The sequence below is a fragment of the Phocoena sinus genome, chromosome 6, assembly GCF_008692025.1.
Source record: "Phocoena sinus isolate mPhoSin1 chromosome 6, mPhoSin1.pri, whole genome shotgun sequence".
NCBI lineage: Eukaryota > Metazoa > Chordata > Mammalia > Artiodactyla > Phocoenidae > Phocoena > Phocoena sinus.
The window spans coordinates 44,119,671-44,141,499 of NC_045768.1; the positions used below are offsets into that span (position 1 = coordinate 44,119,671).

General features: G+C 44.6%; 1 protein-coding gene across 1 annotated transcript in view; it reads right to left on the reverse strand.

Annotated features, from left to right (window-relative positions):
- PCSK5 (proprotein convertase subtilisin/kexin type 5) overlaps positions 1 to 21,829 on the reverse strand; it is a 448,447-nt gene that overhangs the window by 16,880 nt on the left and 409,738 nt on the right. The window contains 6 exon segments of the mRNA XM_032634783.1: positions 815 to 992; positions 4,556 to 4,786; positions 8,169 to 8,405; positions 9,472 to 9,689; positions 18,244 to 18,439; positions 19,802 to 19,885. Coding sequence (XP_032490674.1) covers positions 815 to 992; positions 4,556 to 4,786; positions 8,169 to 8,405; positions 9,472 to 9,689; positions 18,244 to 18,439; positions 19,802 to 19,885 — 1,144 coding nt within the window.

Consider the following 21,829-nt stretch of genomic DNA (forward strand, 5'->3'; position numbering starts at 1 on the left):
AAAGTTATAGCCCTTTAATTTGGGTCTGGAAACTCTCAGTGCTTTGTGTTACTGATTGGGAAAGAAGAGTTAGCAATAGGCCTGTAATCAGTCTTCCTCTTTACTGGGAATGCCTGGGGGGGAGAAGATGACCCAGTCAAATCCTCTTCCAGATGTGCTGGTAACCAGACCTTCTGATAAACACACTCAGTTTTTCCTTGCAGAAAAACACGTGATGGAGGGCTCTTATCTGTGAAATGCTTTTAGAAGGATACATCTGTATCTGGGTTGTGTATGGTAACTAAACCTGTAATTTGTGGATGTGCGGGGGGCATAGCAGGTTGGAGAATTAGTGGGGTATAAATGGAGATATTTAAGTGAAATTGTTCCCTTTGTAAAATCAATGCACCACATGCAGTGCTTAGACCTCACATATTAAATCTGGTCTGAACAAATCGTAATGCAGAAGGGAAAGAACCTACATTCATGGATTTGGACTTTTCTAAGAGAAGAATCACCTCTGCCTTGTAATTGCCTGTATCCTTTGAATTAGTGATGTGGGTCTGACTTGACAATCTGACTCTTCGTGTCATCTCATTGGGTCCCTCTGCCTTTCCTGTTTACTCTTCTGTTACTGTGAACTTGATGAAATCCTCTGGAGACCATTACAGTTGGGTTGGACTCTCATCTTTGTTTCTTACTAGCAGTGAGACTTCAGTCTGGTTATTTAAGTGTTCTGAGACTTAACTTCCTCATCTGCAAAGTGGGTTTGCTCGTAGTCATATCTGGAGTGGTTATGGGATTAAGTGAGGGGAACGTGTGTTGAGCACCTTACCCTTCTCTGCACTGGGGCAGACACTCCTTTCCCAGCTGGAACCACCCTGGCTGGCAGGAGAGGCATTGCATGCTGTGTCTCCCTTCACATGTCCTACAAGAGCTGTGGCAGGGGGCACACCGGTGGCTATCCTCATCAGCATAGTAGCCCTCGGGGCAGTCCTGCACGCAGGTCGTGTCTGCCAAGGGATGAAAAGAATCTGTCTTGGTATCAAGTATGACACATGTCTTCCAAACTTCTATATGCTCCCCACTGTATACCATGGCGGGTGGGGGGATGCAGGAGGAAGGAGACAGTGTCCCTGTGGGCTGATGGGCATCCCAGGAGCTAAGATGAATGTCCAAGAAACAGAATCAACCATAAGGACATTAGGAGTTGAGAAAAAACAGAGGTCAGAGTGGATGGGCTCTGTTGGGCAGGACAGAAACCACCGTCTGTTAAAGTGAACAAGAGAATGTACAGGGTCTTGCAGGATGGGGAGAACATTCAAGGCAGGAGCTAGGGTAGCAAGAGTCAAGGCTCCACTGAAGAAAACTAAGTACAGGGCCAATGCAATGACAAGTTCCTACAGTCTCAACTATTTCTAGCCTAAAATATAAGATTTTACCCTCAGTTTTGCTGTGCTGTCCACACAGTGTGACTCTTGACATTTAAGTGAATTAAAATGAAATAAAATGAAAACTTCAGTCCCTCAGTTGTACAAGCACAGATATAGAATATTTCCATCGGGACAGAAAGTTCTATGGACTGTGAGACTCTGTTTTGCCCAGTATTTAAAAAATTAGACTCTAACCGTGAATCCTCTGCTCTATACAGCAAGATGAGTTGCAGGGGAGTTCAGCCACACATAACCCCATTCCTTCCTCCACCCACCCCAGTGGAGTCACTGATTCTTGCCCTTTCAACTACTTTAACAGCATTTAGGGTGGACGGTGAGGGTGGATTCATGATAAAGTTAAAACATGAGATTTGCTGGCTTCGCAGTTTAACATACAGTCTTAGAGGCAGCTTCTTCCCCAAATCTGCCTAACCTCGTAGACCAGAAGCCAGAGTCTCCTGCCTTATTAATGTGAGCCACTGGTCAGCTCCAGACCAGAAGAAGGTTTGTCTCCATAACTTCAGTCAGCATTAGCACAGGCACTGGGGGAAAAGGGAAAAAAAAAAACCCAAACTAAATAATACGAGAGCTCTGTAAGTGCTGTGGACCTACCCAGCTCTGTGCTGGGAGACCCTCTGAGCTGCTCGAGGGCAGGGACCATGTCATTCATCTCTGCTTTTCCAGCACCTGGTTCAGTGCCAGGTCTTCCAGTGGCTGGCTATTCTGTTAAAGATGGATGTTGACAGTGGTTTATTGTCCAGCTGATGTATCTAGCTAACTAGGGGGAAGCCTGAATCCCCTGAATATGAAACACCTCTTCATTAGTTTCCTATTGTTATAACAAATTACCACATAGTGGCTTAAAATAATACAACTCAATAAATCTTATAATTCTATAGATCAGAAGTCTAACATGGGTCTACAGGGCTAGGTAGAAGCTTTTAGAAGCTCTGGGGGGAGAATCTGTTTCTTTGCTTTGTCCAGCTTCTAGAGGTCACCCACTTGCCTTGGCTTGCAGCTCCTTGTCTATTTTCAAAGCTGGAGCATCTTCTCTCTGTTCTGATGTCACACAGACTTCAACCACTAACTCTAGTTATCCTGCCTCCCTCTTACAAGGACCAAGGACCTTGCAATAATCCAGGATGATCCTTCCAAATCAACACAATTAATTTAATCACATCTGCAATTTCTTTTTTTTTTTTTTTTGGTCAGGTAAGGTAACATATTCATGGGGTCTGGGGATTAGGTTGCGGACATTTTTAGGGAGAGCATTATTCAAACTACCACAGCCTCCAGAGGAATTATCTAGTTTATAAGTAGCCTGACCCTGGTGGAGTGGTGGTGAGGGGCGGGATGGGAGAATATGAGAAGACTAGGTCCTAGCACAACCCGCATCCAGCCCCTGGGGGACGACCAGCACCGAAGTCTCAGTTCTAGTCTAATTCCTATCCCTAGTTAAAGGGAAGACCACCTTCTAGTGATAAGATGCATTCCTGTCTGTATGAAGGCACCCGAGGTGATCTCTGGTAACACTCTATATTGGAGATAATTAGAAAAGAAGGTCCTGGGGGTTGAGGTGATACAGGAGATCTGGAATGGTCTTATGAAGCCGCAACTGCTGGGAAGAAGGTTCATTGAGATTTGTGGAAAAAGTTGCCACACATTTCTATTTGAGTGTCTTGCTTCTCAGGTCCACTCTGCTGGGTTGGAGAGATGAATGCCCACACTCTCCAGGTCTTCACATATCCATCTCTTCTCTCTCTCCTACACCCCTTCTCTCTTCCTTCTTTCAGCTGAGTTCTGTTTCATCCTCTTTCTCCCACACCCGTGTTAAGCCTAATCGTGGTATCCCTGGAAACCTGAGGGTGTTGCTTCACCCTGGCAATAACCTTCACATCTGATCTGTTGGACAACCTCAGATTGTCCCACATTTTGTTCAAGATTTATTAATCAATGGGTGCTAAATCAAGGGGAAACTTTCATGAAAAGCTGAATACCTGCCTGTTCAGAAAGTATCTCTCCACAGACTGCTCATTAATCACAAGGGAAGATAGGAACTCTGCAGTGGAGAAATTGGACAGCACCCTGAAGAGAGGACCAAAGTTAACATCACCTGCGAGAGGCAGGTGACCACTGGGTGCCTCCAGAGGACACGGCATCACATATGAAGTATTCCGGCTGAGGATGCGTGATCTCCATCGAATCATGGAAACCTTCACACAAACCCCAGTGGAGGGACAGGGACTGTGTTCTTCTCAAATGTCAATATCATAAAAGACAAAGTCTGTGGAAATGTTCAGATTAAAGGAGTCTAAAGAGACATGGCAACTAAATGCAATACCTGACTCTAGACTGGGCCCTGATCTAAAGGGGAATTCACAAAATTCTAATATGGACGGTTCATTAAAGGATTGTATTAATGTTAAAGTTACTAGACTTGACAACTGTACCGTGGTTACATAAGAGAGCATCCCTATTCCTAGGAAATACATACAGGCAGACCTTATTTTATCGTGCTTCACAGATACTGAGTTTTTTTATGAAGTGAAGGTCTGCGGCAACCTTGCGTCGTGAGATGATGGTTAGCATTTTTTAGCAAAAATGTATTTTTTAATTAAGGTACGTACATTGATTTTTTTCTTTGACATAATGCCATTGCACACTTAACAGGCTACGGTATAATGTAAACATAATGTTTATATGCACTGGGAAACCAAAAAGTTTGTGTGTCTTGCTTTATTGCCATATTCATTTCATTGCAGTGGTCTGGAACCGAACCCACAATATTTCCAAGTTATGCTTGTGTTAAAGTATTTGTGGGAAAGAGGCCATGATGTATGTAACATATCCTCAAGTGGTTAAAAAATATATATTGCGAATTACGTATGCGTGTACATCGAGAGCGAGAGAGTGAGAGCAAACAAACGATAAGGCCAGCGGGGCAAATGGGTAAAGGGCACGTGTGCGGGGCTCTTTGTGCTGATTTTCCTCTTGCGTCTATTCTGTAGGCTTGAAAATTTTCCAAACACAAAGTGAAAAATTAAAGAGAAAGACGCCAGTTTCCACTGGTGCCACGCATTGTGCACGGTCGTTTCCCAGATGGAGGGAAAGACAAACCCGTCCTCAGAGGAAAGGTAACTCACTAAGAAGAAGGCTGTCCCGCAGGCAGGTGTGACACTGGTCCTCCGAGGGTCCCGTGCAGTGGAAGCACTTGGCATGACAGGCCTTGCAGGTCAGGGCCACCTCATCCCAGTACTCCATGGCGGCGCATTCAGTGTGAGGCACGCAGCCCCCGTGGTTGTTCACCCTCAGGCCTTCCTGACACGTGGTGCAGGTCCCCGAGGACGAGCAGGTCCGGCAGGACTTGTGGCAGTCTGCGGGCGGGGTGGGGACAGCAGACGGAGAGTGAGAGAGGGTCAGGGTGCCCCTTGAGGGAATCAGTTCCCCTGGAAAGTGTGCTCACCTTCCTTCCTCGGAGATTTCTAGGCTCTGGGCCAAGGGTGTGGCCAGGAGATGGGCTCTAGGCTGGAGCATTCTTGTTACAAGATGAGGAAAACATGGCTGCTTCACTTTCCCTGGGATCCCCAGAGAGCCCCCTCCTGCAGCAGCCACCTCAGAGATAGTGGTAAGAGCCCCCTTAGTTACCCAGACTGCAACGTGATAAGAAGAAGCAGCCCTGTCGCAGCACAGGCACGCACTAGTCTGTGGGCTTCTCACCACTGTAATTCCTCTGCTGTGGTTCTCCACTGATCGCCCAGTAATTTGAGCTTATTACTACCATAACAACTGTTAATATGTGTTGTAAGTACCTCCTGATACAAAAGACCTTTTTTATAGGCATTTAGGAATGCACAGTACCTATGAGAGGGCCTGGCATATAACATTGGCTCTCAGTAAATATCTGTTAGACAAACGAAATGAGAACAAGTCACTCCCACCTCGGGGGTTTAGCAGTTGCCGTTCCCTCTGCCGGGAATCCTCTATGGGAGTAGTTTGTTCCCTGTGTGAGTAGTTTCTTTCCCTCCCTTTTTCAATGATCTCTTCCAGTCCGCCTTTGCTCTAATTTCAACTCCCTCCTGCCCAACTTCCTGCCCCCCTTTCCTGCCTTATTTTTCCTTTTGACTTGGCTTCTTTAGAGTCTGTTTTCCCCAACTGAATGTCAGCTCCATGAGGGCAGGATTCCGTCTGTATTGTTCCCTGCTGTGCCCTAGGCCTGGAAGAGCACCCAGCACATAGTAGGCCCCCAGTAAGCACTGCCTGGATGAATAGATGCGTGGTATTCTTATTGCGATTGTTATCTTCTCAGTGCATCTAGATCAGGACATTGAGGCTGGAGGTGCTAAGTCACTAGGCTGGGAAAGGGCAGGGTGAGGAGATGAACCCAGGACCTTAACAAGAGCTCTTGGCCATTTCTGCCCCAGCGCCTTGGGAAAGGTGAGGTGTTCTTAGACCTGTCTATGTTATCTCATAGGGAGAAATTCAAGGTGATCAGAATGGATCCCATTCTTTGTGTTTCTTAGAGGAGAACCTGCTTGGACATGGCTTGGTTCTAGAAGCTTCTCTACACCAACCCAAATCTTAATTTTCAGGTCAGGTCCTTTGTTTCTTCTCTGGCAAGTCAGCTTGTTGCCCTGTTACTTCCAGTACCAGCTTCCCTCCGCCTCCCTGGGGACTGATGGAAGGAGAAACAGCATTGCAGGGAGAGAGACCTCAGGTTAGTTCCCAACAGCTGAGCTGGCCTGAGCTCGGGCATCTGTGTTTTTTTTTTTTCTTTTTTGCGGTACGCGGGCCTCTCACTGTTGTGGCCTCTCCCGTTGTGGAGCACAGGCTCCGGACGCGCAGACTCAGCAGCCATGGCTCACGGGCCCAGCTGCTCGGTGGCATGTGGGATCCTCCCGGACCGGGGCACGAATCCGTGTCTCCTGCATCGACAGGCAGACTCTCAACCACTGCGCCACCAGGGAAGCCCGGGCATCTGTGTTTTTAAAGCTCCCTGGGTGGTTCTCATGGGCAACCAGGGATGAGGACCAGAGGCCTTTCTCAATGAGAAAATTAAACCAGGTAAACTAAGTAAATGTACTGTGAACTTGTAAAGTTCTCTATATGGCAGATTACTTTTACTATGGAACACCAGAGAAAGGCCAAAAGTCGACCCTCGGTTCCTGCCCTAGTACAGGCAAGATGGCCCTGCAGGCCTTTGGCTGAGGCTTTAAACTTCTCATGGAAACTGACCCACAGGTTTGCAGCCTCCTCACATGTTCACTCCTGCCCCCTCCTCTACACAGGCACAGCCGCCCATCTTTAAGTCCATGTTCTTTCACACAGTCAAGTGGGACATTGACACTAAGTAGTGCTTTACATAAGACACAAAAAGTTATATGCAGATTGTAAGGCTAGAGCAGAAAGGCTGTAGGAGCGCACTGCATCTTCACATTTGACCAAAAACATTTCCCTGAGTACGTTCTAGGATGTGGGTGGCCCAAGGTTTCTCCTGCCACGTGAGTTCACGCTCAAGCTCTCACTGTGGTTAGGGGGCTGCCTCTGGATATCTATCTCGTGTTTGCTTGGTGGCAACATAAGGGGCTAAACTACCACTGGCTGCCTTGCTGGAGTGAATCCTGTGATCGTAGTTAACAATATTGTATTGTATACTTGAAAGTTGCTGAGGGAATAGAGCTTAAATGTTCTTACCAAAGAAGAAGAAAAAAGGTAACTAAGGTCAGTGTCAACTGACCTTACTGTGGTCATCGTTTCAAAATACATACATATATTAAATTGTCACAGTGTACGTTCTAAACTTATACAATGCTATATGTCAATTATATCTCAATAAAACTGGGTGGGGGGAAGGAAAGTCCTGGGCTTCCCTGGTGGCGCAGTGGTTGAGAGTCCGCCTGCCAATGCAGGGGACACGGGTTCGTGTCCCGGTCTGGGAGGATCCCACATGCCGTGGAGCGGCTAGGCCCATGAGCCATGGCCGCTGGGGCTGCGTGTCCAGAGCCTGTGCTCCACAACAGGAGGGGCCACAGCAGTGAGAGGCCCGCGTACTGCAAAAAAAAAAAAAAAAAAAGAAAAAGAAAGTCCTTTCCCTAAGAATGCTTCTCTCACTTGCTTGAGAATTCCTCTAGTGATGGGCAGTTTATATTTAATTAATTTTTCTTTTCCCTGACAACTGATAAGAAGCAAAGAATTCACACCCACTTAAAACATAAGGAAGCATAAATAATAACAGATCCTTTCTTGAACGTGTAGGGATTGAAATGCCGAATGCGACATGGAATAGGAGACCCCGGGCAGGAGAGGCTGCCGGTGATGAAGACGAGGGTGGCTTTAGGGAGACAAGAGGCTTGGAGAATACCCTCTATGGCACAGCTTTCATTATGCTGCTATAAACCTATAATGGATTAAAATGTTAAGAAAAAATTTCCATTTTGGGTGACTTTTAAAGGCTCATGATCTCTGTTGTAAATCTTCACGTGAGAATCCTTTTTGATCAGCTACCGTTGTGAGGAGGGTCAACACGATTCATTGCTAATAAGTTATATCATCAAAGCTAAGGAATGATTCACTTAAAATAAATCATAAACTAGAGCAGATTCAAAATATGCTTCCTTAAGGAGGAGGGAAAGAGCTGACACCACAGCTCTGGGACTGGGATGGAACTGCACAAACCCCAGAACCTACTTAGAAGAAACACGTCATCCCAAGTAGGCTCCCTGGGATGTGGTGCTCGGCCATGTACCCGGAAGTCTTTACCTTTGCAAACCTTAGACTCTTTTTCAAAGTAAGTTCCTTCTGGACACTCCTCCAAACACTGCCCATTGTAGAGAACCAAGGACGTCTCAGCACAGAGGTCACAGTCGTCCATTGTGGGGCCACTGCAATCCAGACAGTCTTCATGGCAGGGAACACAGTGCAGTGCATCTGCGTAGAAGTGTCTGGGACAGGACTGGTGGCACGTATCCTCGTACAGGAAGGACTCAGGCATGCACTCTGTGGGCAGAGGGAAGCAGCAGGTTACCCCCAGGGGAGCAGCAGAAAGGAATTTATTCCTTCTGCAGTGGGCTAGCCCATCGCCCATCTCTAGGACTCATTTGACCCCAGTGTACATTTGCCCCACTCCCACCTTCCCAGGGCCTGTCCTCCTTGTCTCACAAGCCCTGCCTAGGGAGAGGAGACCACATATGGTGGCCCAATTAGATGGTGCTGGGTTCACATCCTGAAATGATCTGCCCCTTCAATTGCAAAAACTTGTAGTGTTACGGCAGATGAGTCATGGAGATGCTGGACATGTTGTTCGAAAACCCGCCAAGTATTAACAGATTTTTTAAATTGTATTGAGTACCTCAGGCTCTATTTAATACAAAATGCAGTTTAGGAATTCATGGATCAGTTAATTTTTCATTCACTGATAGGGTAAACCAATGAAATATACATGGTTAATCAGTATGAAGAATGCATTGTATATTTATTTTATGTGTGCCTATCCTCTTATTTGGGGAGGAATTCCAGAAAACTCTTAGGTTACACCAAGAGAGTCCTTTGGATTGGACAGAGCCAGTTAAATGAGTCTGTCTTGTCCTGGAGAGGAAATTAGCCTTTCTTAGGAGATAATTTCAGGGGAAAAAAAAATCCTAGCCAGAGTGCTACTCTTAGAGTCTTATAGTGGCCTGAAATTTTCTTTTGTATCTTTTATAACAGTTGAAATTCTCCAGCCACCTCTGTGTTTTATTAATATCAGTCGCTCCTATGAGATTTTGTGTTCAAAGAGGCAGAGACTTTGGGTTCTTTTCTGTATCTTTAGCACCTGGGATGGTGCGTACCACACCCTAACTGCCCAGTACATGTGTGGGAGAAATCGTGCAAAAAAGGGGCTCTTGTCTATCTTAATTTGCAGACTCCCTCATGGAAAGGCATTATGTCACCCTCAGTCTCCTCAACGACACCCATGGAGGTCAATTTCAGTAAAGGTAGGGAGACTGGCTCCTCCAGTTCTCCTTGGACAACCCACCCTCAGATAGTGGGTCCCCACACTCTCCCCTGTGAGGCTCCCAGGTACCTTTGCATATTTTCTCATGGATGCAGTCCTGACACATCTCTGGACAGTGCTTGCACACCCCCTCCACGGCCACGTGCCTCTCGGGGCAGGTTTCCCGGCACACCCCGTGGTCCAGGACGAGGCCTCTTTCACACGAGTGGCAGTTGGTGGCATTCCCTTCACATGTTCTGCAGGAAGGGCTACAGCGTTCACAAGTGCCATCTTCTGCATAGAAGCCCCTGTGGGGAGAAGAGGGAGCCACTGGAGAAGCTTTCCACCTAGGGCAGTGATTCACACCTGGCAGCTGAGGATTAGGACTGAAAACGGGAGGATCATGGCCATTGTTGACCAAAATGAATCCATCAGAATTCCTGGGGAAGTGTGGTAAAAACCAAGTTTGGAAAAACAAAATGAAAGGCATAGGTATTATTCCTGTGAATTTTGTATGTTTGAAAACAACTTTTAATTTGTATATAGTTTAGTTATCTTCTGATTTTGTTTTATCTCCTAATCTTCATTTGTTTTTCCTTTTTTGTTAGAGACTTATGTTAGAATAGAAAATGCTTTTTATTCAATTTAGTATGTTTTTAATTTTAAAACAGTTTAAAATTTAACAGATAAAAATATTTTTAAGAGGATCAAAAGGTTTAATGGCCTATACAATTTTTGTATATGAAAAGGAAGGGAATACCCTTGGAGTAATCATTTAAAACACGAGGACCACCTGTGACCCATAGAGTATTATAGCCAGCAACTGGACCCTGTGGCATAGGGATACCCCTCTTGCCTTAGACCCATTACAGCCACTACCCTTCTTGTTAAGGCCACCGAGAAAATTGTTGTGGAATCCCCTTTAACCATTTTTGCTCCTCATGAAGTAGAAGCTCTCCTGAATTCTCATCACGTTCAACATTTCTCAGCCAGACACTTCCTATGAAGTCTTTTTGTTAACTGCCCCTCACATAACTCTTTTATGTTATAATAACCTTAACCCGGCTACTTTTCTTCCTTCCATCGCTGATGAAATACCCCACCACTGGTTAATGCTGACGGACCGCCTCCTGATTCCTTATAATGATCTACAGGAAATTCCATTGGATAACACTGACATCTTGTTCACTGATGGTCTTATTTAACAAGGTGACAATAGTAAATATTGTGCTGGGTATGTTATTACAACTCCTTTTGATGTTGTTGAAGCAGCATCTTTACCTATGGCTACTTCACCCCAGCAGGCTGAATTATATGCTCTTACACAGGCTTGTACTTTAGCTAAGGACAAAACTGCCAATATTTATACTGATAGGAGATATGCTTTCAGAATAACGCATGGTTTTGGAATGTTGTAGAAGCAAGGTAGAAATAAAATTTAAAATGGCCCCTATGTTCAGGAATCAGTGGATACAATACTTTTACCTGTCACTTTAGCTATTAAGATTCTGGGGCTTGTAGTTTGACTCTGGAAGTCAAAACTACAAGCTAGGGGAAACCATCCTGTTGATACTTTTGCAAGGAATGATGCCCTTAAAGGGTCAAATAGCAGCCAAGAGATATTTTATAATATCATTTCCCCAAGTGATAATTTAGAAAAAATGGCTAGAGAGGCCCAACAGTTAGCCTCAGAAAAGGAAAAAAAAAAATTTGGAAATTCAATAGTTGTTGGTTTGATTAAAAAGAGAAAGCTCTAGTTTGGACCATATAACAAGCCAGTCCTACTGGAGACTGTGAAATTCCCACTCGCCACCACTGTACATGCATTAAACCTTCAGTCTAGGGCTTCCCCGGTGGCGCAGTGGTTGAGAGTCCGCCTGCCGATGCAGGGGACACGGGTTCGTGCCCCGGTCCGGGAAGATCCCACATGCCGCAGAGCGGCTGGGCCCGTGAGCCATGGCCGCTGAGCCTGCGCATCCGGAGCCTGTGCTCCACAAACGGGAGAGGCCACAACGGTGAGAGGCCCGCGTACCGCAAAAAAAAAACCCCAAAAAAAACCCTTCAGTCTATGACAAAATGATAACCTTCATGAATCAGTACTGGTGGGGAAACATTAACAAGGCAACAAAAAGTATTTACCTCATTTCTCCCACTTGTCCAAACTACAGCCCAGGGAAGCCTCTTCATACTGTTTCCTGACATTTTAAACTGCCTGATGGACCACTTGTGGTCTGGCAAATGGATTACATAAACTTCCTCTGTCTAATGGATGTAAATATGTTTTAGTCATGGTCTGTATGTTTTCACTTTGGACTGAAGCTTTCCCTTGTAGACAGGCTACTGCCTTCTCTGTGGCTAAATCCTTTGGAAAGCATTTTCCTTGCCTGGAACTCCTCTTGAAGTTCATTGTGATTGAGGAACCTATTCTATTGATCAGGTACTTAGATAAGTCTGTACTGTTTGGCCAGTTTTACAACACCTTCACTGTGCTTACCACCCTCAACTCCCTGGTTTAGTAAAACACACTAATGGCATTATTAAGACTCAGTAGGAAAAATTTGTAGAGGCCCTCCAAATACCTTGGCCACAAGCATTGCCATTGGTACTTCTAAATCTCATATCCACTCCTTTTGGAATTCATAAACTCTCACCATTTGAGATAGTCACAGGATGCCCAATGAACTTGGCTTCTAGTTATTTTGACCCTCAACCAATAAAAGGAGAGATACTTATACCAATATTGCAAAGGCCTAACTGCTTCTATTAAAAGTAAACATGCTTTAGTAGAGCAATCTTTTCACAGTATGGCCATGGGAGATGAAGACCTTAAGCATCATACCTTGCAAACTGGAGATTTCATCTCTTGGAAAAGATACCTCCAGAAGAACTCTCTTTAACCTTGCTGGAAAGGTCCCTATTACTTATTGCTAACCAACTCTTGTGCTGCCACACTCCAAGGAACAGACTCTTGGATTCACTGGACACACATAAAGAAAGCACTGAACCCTGATTTGACCTGCACATCATCTAGTGACCTGAAAGTAAAGATTTCCCAGAATTGCAGCAGATGACATCTGATGAGATGACTTTCCCAAGATATCTGGACTAGACCTGTTGGAAGTCGTTGCCAAACCTTTGATGATGACATCTTCAAATGAACCCCAATATCTATGATCTTCATAACATATGGACTGTAGATAAAAAGTGCTGGAGATTTCTCCCTCCTGCCACTCCTTGTTACTTGAATGTGACCTTACTAGGTTTCCAATCTGTACAGTTTCCCTCTGACATGAGACATTACACCCAGGAAAAGTCCTTCCTGACGTTGAGGGACGAAAAGCTGCTGAAATTAGAAAACCTGATTCTTGATCAGTGATCTTGATCAAAAGGGGAAAATGTAAAAAAAAAAATGAGAAGCCTCAATTAAATAGAGTTGGGAGATCAGAAGGGGAGTTCTCACACCCTGTGACAATAGCAAAGTCGGAGAGGAAGAAGAAAGTCTCCTTTTCTTTCCTGGCAAGGACTCAGCCAATGAAAAGCCACAAACTCTTTGTTTACTAAGCCCTCCCAACTTCTTTTCCTCTCTATAAAATTGTTCTCCTTCCTTTGCTGTGCAGGAACTTGCATGTGGCTCACCATGTTTACAGACCTAGAATTGCAGTTCTCTGCTGATCCCAAATAAACCCATCATTGCTGGAGGAATACCTGACAGTCTGTTCATCAGGTCAACACAGGCAAGCACATTTCATTTTAAGCCTCTGATTCTCTTCTGGTAACATGCCATTGGCTAAAGCAAACCAAATTACCCAGACCAAAGTCAAGGGTCAGGGAAGTTCATTCTGCTACTCATGGGGAGTGCCACAACATTACAGGCAGAGGGCATAGATACAAGGAAGGGTGAAGAATTGTAGCAAGTAACTCAATTTACTACAGTCCTCTTTGCATCCTAAAGCCAATAAAAGAACCTTCTTATATAGCATCTTTAGTTGATGTTTTCATTAATTAATCAGCTAACTCATTCACATCCATTTAATCATTCTTTCAGTCACTAATTTCTTAATTCAGTAAACAAAAATGTACTGAATGTGTCAGGGAGAAATAGGACAGGGGTGAACAAAAGTCACATTTCTAATGTAGTTTTAAGTAGAAAAATTGGAGAAGAAAGAAGCCTAGGTAGAAGAGGGGTAACTAAATAATGTCCAGATGAAAAGTAAGGCCAGGCTTCCTTACTCATTAGTATCCTTAGTTTTTCTTTGGACCATGATGGAGAACACTTGAAGAACAAAGACAGTACTACTACTTTGTCCAACAAGTCAATCTCTTAAAATTGCATTTAACAAGACAGTGGATAGAAATGTATTATATGCTCATCAAGAGTTTGATTGAATTTTAGAAATTTGAAATTAAGGAAATTTAGTGCATTCTTAAACATATCCCATCTACCTGAATGAGAATTTGGTAGATTCATTATTTCTTTGTGTGTAGCAAGGGATTTGGCCTCCTCCAAAGAGAGGTCTAGCATTTCTCCCTAGCTAACTTCTAAATTCTTGGAATTCACCAAGTGGTAGGAATGTCATATGCTCCTCTGACCACCTTAGAATTTATGCTAACAAAATAACGCAAGGTGGGACCAGTCATAGTCTGTAGTTTTAGGGTGGGGATTGGCCATGCAGGAAAGACCAACCTGTGTTTAGTGGCTGGGGGCTTTGGGCTATGTGATCACCTGGCTTCTGGGGAAATTTCAGTGCTAGGCCTGGTCAAGGTCTCTGCAGAATAGTTGCTGGGCACTTAAGGTGAGCAATTCTAGTACAGAATTTGAAGAAATGCAGCATGAAGAAAGCTTTCTCAGATTCTTCTCATAAGGGAGTCAGTGGATGTCGGAGGAGATGCTGCAATGAAAGGAATAGATTCAAGCAAAAAAAGAAAAGAAAGCTGTTGAAGATGACTACTAATTCAAAAATACAGGAATCTCAGAAACTTGTCAGATGGGAGGCAGCTAGAAGGCAACATGAGAAGGTGTTTTTCAGAGAGCCACTTTGCTGAAAGCAGCCTTCTCCGCATAGATCTGGCCAGTAATTAGTCTTCCTGTCTACTCCCTGCACTTATAAGACTCGTTAGTTAATACTTTATTTCACTGTTATTTTTATTTAAGAAGACAATTTTTTTTTTTTTGAGAAGAAATGGCCACATGTATTAAACTGTTAAATTCGAAGTACTTTACGTTGAAGTCTTTCGGTCCAGATAAATATATGTAATTCAAAAGCTGTGTGGTTCTGGAACTTTATGTATATTTTACAAACACCTAAGGCAGTGACAGCCAACGCTTAAAGGAAGACCATTTTTTCTTCCACCAGAGCTTCAAATCTGTTCATATGTGGTGGATTTGAGCACACTTTAAGTTTTGCATTACCTTTTCAACAATTACTGTAATGATGTATGTTACCTCTCGAACTTTTAAATTTGATGAACATATACCATATTTGAAAAAGCAGTAAATCGGCCACTAATGCCGATTTATAAATAATTCTGAATACCTGGATATCATTTCTTTGCAGGTTGTGTTTCTGTTATAAATCTTATTGCTATTTTAGGATGGATCGCACCCCAAAGGGCAATTTTGCAGAAAGAGAAACAAAGCTGCCAAGCCAAGCTGGGTATTATATGTTCCTCAGACTTTATCTCCCCTGTTGTTTTGTAAACATAAAGACGGAGGACTCCACAGTAATAAGACCACCCTATTTAAGACAGGAAAGCACATACCTGTGATTCCATAGTCTGCAGGATTTTCAGGGCATGTTACTAGCTTCCCTATTGCTTAAAAAAAAAAAAAAAAAAAAGAAAATATCTTGGCTGCCATGTATCTGCATAGGGTCCCATTGCTTCTTTTTATTCCTCCAAATCTGAGTGGCTCAACCCAGATTTGGAGAAAAAAAGTGTGGAATGGTCAACTAATTGGATGAAAGCAAAATGCATCTCTTTCTGCCTCACTTTAATGCATTTTCAATTCCTGGAACATTTGAAGAATCCAAGAGATAGTAGGAAAATGGTGGTAATGATTAGATAAGTAAGGTGATGATAATGACACCCAGTTCAGTCCCACCGTGACAAAGGTTAATAAGGAGGCAATGATTGACTTTGGTAAGTAGATTTCTGAACCTTCACCTTTGTTGTAGAATATCTTTGCTAACTTTGCTGAGGCTGAAGCATGGTGGCTGGGGAAGGAGAGCTGGGTATTCCCTGGCTCAGTCTCCCCTCATACTCCTTTCTCCCTGCTGTGCTGGGTTCTCTTACCCTGACCCTTTCACCATTAAGCCTCTTCTCAAATACCCAACTGGGGAGGAACCTTGAAAATATTATGCTGGATAAAAGAAGTCAGTCACAAAAGGTCACATTCTGTATTATTAATATAAAATGTTCAAGAATAGGCAAATCTATAGAGACAGAAAGTAAATTAGTGGTTGCTTAGGGCTGTGGGAAATTGAGAGTAACTGCTAAAAGGGTATAGAGTTTTCTTTGGAGGGTGATGGAAGTATTTTAAAATCAATTGTGGTGATGGTTTCACAACTCTCTGACTATACTAAAAACCATTGCATTGTACACTTTATGTGGGTGAATGGTGTGGTATGTGAATTCTATGTCAATAAAGCTGTTATAAAGAAAGAAAGCCCCAGTTGGATGAAAATGTGGCATAGTGCAATGGTTAAGCACATGACGTCAGTGCTACAGAGATTTGGGTTGGAATCCTGACCATGCCATGTGTTAGCAGTGTGATATCGGGCATGCTACCCCTTTCCTCACCCATAAAATGGGGGGAAATAATGATATAGTGTCCCTCAGTAACTGCAGGAGGTTGGTTCCAGGGCCAGACATGAATACCAAAATCCATGGATGCTCAATTCCCGTAGTTGGCCCTTTATATCCATGGTTCTGCATCTGTGGATTCAATCAACCATGGATTGTATAGTACCGTATTTATTGAAAAAAAACATCTGCGTGTAAGTGGAACCTCACAGTTCAAACCTGTGTTGTTCAAGGGTCAACTGTATCTGGATAAGAAGATTCTTGTTAGGATGAATAGAAGGGTGCATTTGAAACCCTTAGTGCAGTGCCTAGATATTGCAAGCTCTCAGTAAGTAGCTGTTTTTAAATGGTTTCTTCTTCCTTGGAAACTTTTAGCCCTTTGTGTATTAAGGACCTGAGAAGTATGACATTGATGGATGTAACCTTCCCGACTGGATTGTAAGCCTGTTGTAAGCTCAGACTTCCTTCACTTGATCTTAGCTTCCAATATCAATTCTTACACCCAGTAGGTACTAAACATGTATCTGTAGAATTGAATTGGATACATTTGGCTTCTACACTAGATTGGATGCTTTTTTTTTAAAAATTATTTATTTATTTATTTATTTATTTATGGCTGTGTTGGGTCTTCGTTTCTGTGCCAGGGCTTTCTCTAGTTGTGGCAAGTGGGGGCCACTCTTCATCGCAGTGCACGGGCCCCTCACTATCGCGGCCTCTCTTGTTGCAGAGCACAGGCTCCAGACGCGCAGGCTCAGTAGTTGTGGCTCGCAGGCCCAGTTGCTCTGCGGCAGGTGGGATCTTCCCAGACCAGGCTTGAACCCGTGTCTCCTACATTGGCAGGCAGATTCTCAACCACTGCGCCACCAGGGAAGCCCAGATTGAATGCTTTTTGAGTGTCAGTACCATGACATATTTGTACGCAACAGGATCAATCTCAGTAACGGATACCAACAGGTCACTAGAAAATAGGTGTTGTTTTTATCATGTTCTTTTAAGCAGCGGGCAAATAAAATTTCTAGTTCCTTCAGATGTTGTAGGCTGCTTCCCCAAACTCATTTCTTGCCTCCCTCTCTCCACTCTTCCTGGCTGTCGGTGTTGTGATTTTTGTGGGTGTTCAGGGGCAAATCTTGTTCAACCTACATCAATCCTTACGTTTCCATTCTCCTTGCCAGCGATCAGTTTAGGAAGATGTTAGTGATGCATTCTGGCTGATGAGACGTGAAGGGAAGTCTGAGGGAGTTTTCTTTCCTCTTAAAAAGAGATAAACAAGGAGAAAGGCACCCTTTTCTGTCTCAGGTTGTTGCAGTATGGGGTGGTGCAGTTGGGGATGGACAGACAACGTGGGCTCGGGGGAGGACAAGCTGAGGAAGGTACAAGGGCAAAATGGAAAGATTGTGGGTTTCTAATGAACCGTTGGCCACTGAAATGACCCATACTAGATTTCCAAACTTTTTATTGTATGCATTCATACACCCCATATTTTCTGTCCTGCTCTTTGACATTTCTGCTGCTTGTTGCTGAAATTTTCCTGATGAACTTTTCCATTTGCTATTCCCACTTCCCATTTAGGTAAATCCTGGAGGCAGACCATTGATAGGAAGAGTAAAGGAATTGTAAACCAGGGGACCAAGGAAGCCATGAGGAACCAATCAATAACTAGGCAGGTATTACTCTTTATTTATTATCTGTGATTCATACCTCACTTTCGACATGAAGAAGAGGTCCGTGTGTTCCACAGCCTATCACAGCCTCACTTTTGTGATGGAAAAAAAAAAACAAAACCTGACAACTGTTTGATCATAAATACAAGGTAAAAAATAAACATGTTTTCATAAAGGTAAAAATCTATACATCTCATGGTCACAAAGGAGAAGCGTGCATCTGGCCTTATGGAAAGGGCTGCTGTGGCTGACAGTGATGTCAGACAGTCGAGAAGGGAGGCAGATGTAGGCGCTCTAACCAAGGAAGAGAAGAGGTCTTTGGTGAATGGGAAGGAATTGCCCCCAAAGTACTGCAGGAGAACGAACACAAGTAACAAGTGAAAGGAAGAGGAAAACTTACTCAGGGCACCTGGTGTAGCACCTGCCTTGATGGAGGAAGAGGGGGTGGTCTGGCTGCGTTTGGCACTTTTTGCAAAGATTGGCTCCAGAGCAAGAGGCACAGTCCTCTGTACAGTTCTCACAGCTGCCGCTTCTCACTGAGGGCCACATGCCTTGGGGACAGGATGGGACGCAGGTCTGAGCCAACAGATATGTGCCTAGAAACCCAGGGAAGAAGGCAGGTCAGACAGTCATTGTGTGTCTAATCGAACAGCACATGCATCCACGCAGAGAACTGACGTTCCTGACAGCTTTTGGTTTTTTTTGGCGGTACGCGGGCCTCTCACTGTTGTGGCCTCCCCCATTGTGGAGCACAGGCTCCGGACGCGCAGGCTTAGCACCCATGGCTCACGGGCCCAGCCACTCCGCGGCATGTGGGATCCTCCCGGACCGGGGCACGAACCTGCGCCCCCTGCATCGGCAGGTGGACTCTCAACCACTGCGCCACCAGGGAAGTCCCTGACAGCTTTTTTAACTGCTCCAAAGACCTGAGTATCGGGAACACTTATATCAGGATTACCAAAATATCTATTAGTGATGCTAAGTCCTCCAAGATGAGTTAAAGCTCTAGAAAGGAAATTGACAACAGGCTTGTTTCTTTGACTTTCCTGTTGATACTGCTACGGGTCACCATGGGGCTTCCCATTGCCCAGGTGGTCCATCTATTGAGACCTTTGTCTTAAGAACTTTGTCTATTAAGACCTTCCTGGTGTGAGGCAGTTACACACGCACATCTTGATGGAGTCTATTCTGCTTCCCAAAGCCTATCCTGTTAGGACACTAACATAGCAGCAACCCTTCCACCCAACTCCACCTTTAATGGACAGTCCATCAATTTTTGTGTGTTGACTTCTATATACTGTAGGAGTAGGATCATGGCATACCTGTCATTTTAAGTTCTGTTGTTTTTGTGTCTCATCTCACTATTAACATTGCACATTTCAACATAATGATCACTTTAATAGTGATTCTTAAATTCTTAATTCCTAACGTACCATGTTAATAAACTGTCCCCCTAATTCAGGGAACTTATTTCTGATGTGTTTTTACAGATGATGAAGCAATTAGTTTGCTGAGCTGTTATGTTGTGCTTTTTTTTTTCCTCCCCTAAATTCAGTACCAAAAATGAAGAAAAATAGCAGGTAGACTCTCTGTCCCCACCTAGATTCTCCACCTTAATTCTCTTGTTTCAGCTAATGCACTTTAAAATAACAATGGAACCTCTAGAAAGGTCAGGCACCAGAGACCCTAACAAACTCTGTGGCCAAATCAATCACTAACTTCATCGTGCTTTTGGAAAAGAAACATTTCTTTTCTTTTATGTTCTGGTCCCTTGAAAGCCAGTTTTTATTATAGGTCAGTGTTTAGGTCCCTGTGTTTCTCCAGCGTAGCTACTGTGATAGCAACATGTGATGGGACTAGTTCAAGTCCTGCAAACCCCTTACACAGAGATGCTGATGTACATGAGTTACGGCAAATTGGCTTTGCCACTGCTTCCTTCTGTCGCATGCAACACTCACCTTTTGGACATGAAGTGCACAGGGTTGCAGATCCATGGCAGGTTTTGCAAGAAGAATGACAAGGCTGGTATCTTCCCGAGAGGTCTGTGTAGGGAAAGAAACAAGAAGTCTGTCTCTTTTGAACAGGCTCAGAGCCCTGCAGTGTTGGGAAAGATCTCATAGGTAATCTCATTTCCCTTTTCACCCCAAATAGCATCCCTTCAGGTTGACATTGGCTAAATCTTTGCACCACCCACTGCCTACCATGTGGACTTCATTTATTTTATTTTCTTCTTACTCTGTCATTGACAATTGATTATCAAGACTTTCTTTGCAGACTATCCTAGTAAGACAGGGTAGCCTTAAATACTAAGGGGATATTTGAATTAACAAATTTTACTTCTTTCATATTTAAAAAACGTGTTGGGTAAGGGAATGTGTGGTTGTGTGTACGCATGCAGGAGTTTTTGCATCAAGAGTAATCACTTATTTCCCCAGGATTCTTAGATGACCACTTCTCTTCACTCCAAGATGATAACTGAGAATTCACTGTGCTTTTTTGATGTTGTTCTTTGGAACCAGATTTCACAGTTGGTCAATGTTTGGGTCTCTGTGTTCTTCAGAGTAGCCACTGTGGGATGCAGCCTAAATTGATCTCCTCTTAAATTTGTCCCCAATGTTAAACGTCAATATAGCAGAGGCACCCGAGAGCTTTCTGGCTGGTCAGGTGGTGGGCAGGCCATTCCAGGTTAATATGCCATTAAGCTGGGAAACATGCGAGCTGTTTCCCCTCTCTTCCGGCATGACCATTTGCTGGGCAGGCTTTTCCAGGAAGGCAGCAACTCCACTGGGCAGTTGTGCAGACATACATAACAGCCTCAATAACATCACCCAATCAATATACATAGAGATCTTGACTAAATTTCAGTAATTGCATAGGAATCAGCATGACTCACACGGGGGAAAATTAGAAAAAGAAGTTCTAGCTCAGACTGTGTCATATGAATGACCCTGAAGTTCAGTTAATTGTTATTGTTGGCATCTTACCATTCCCCTTCCCTCCCTCCCCTCCCTCCCTCCTTCCTCCCCTCCCTCCCTCCCTCCCCTCCCTCCTTCCTCCCTCCCTCCCTCCATCCTTCCTCCCTCCCTCCCCTCCCTACTTTCTTCCTTCCTTCCTTCCTCCCTCCCTCCCTCCCTCCTTCCATCCTTCCTTCCTTCCTCCCTCTCTCCCTCCCTCCCTCCCTCCCTCCATCCTTCCTTCCTTCCTCCCTCTCTCCCTCCCTCCCTCCCCCATCCCTCCCTCCCTCCATCCTTCCTTCCTTCCTCCCTCCCTCCATCCTTCCTTCCTTCCTCCCTCCCTCCATCCTTCCTTCCTTCCTCCCTCCCTCCCTCCCCACTCTCTCCCTCCCTACTTCCTTCCTTCCTCCCTCCCTCCCCCCTCCCTCCCTCCATCCTTCCTTTCTTCCTTCCTCCCTCCCTCCCTCCCTGCCTTCCCTCCCTCCCTCCATCCTTCCTCCCTTCCTTCCTTCCTTCCCCCTCCCTCCCTCCATCCTTCCTTTCTTCCTTCCTCCCTCCCTGCCTTCCCTCCCTCCCTCCATCCTTCCTCCCTTCCTTCCTTCCTTCCTCCCTCCCTCCCTCCCTCCCCTCCTTCCTTCCTTCCTCCCTCCCTCCCTCCTTCCTCCCCTCCTTCCTTCCTCCCTCCCTCCCTCCCTCCTTCCCTCCTTCCCTTCCTCCCTCCCTCCCTCCCTCCCTCCCTTCTTTCCTTCCTTCCTATTCTCTTGCCTTTCATTTCCTTCCTTCTCCTCCCAAGAGTCAGTCTCTAGTCACACCTGCCTTCATATCCCAGCTGTGCTGCTTCCGGTAGGGTAACCATGGATACAGTAACTAAACTCTCAGAGTCCTAATTTCCACGTCTCTAAAATGAGAGCAAATGATTCTTCCCTTACAGGACTCCTGTGAAGCCAGAGTGAGTTAACATGTCAAGCATGCATGGAGTGGCTCAGTAAATGGTGGATCCTCTTTCTTCCTTTCTCCTCTCTCCCGATTTCC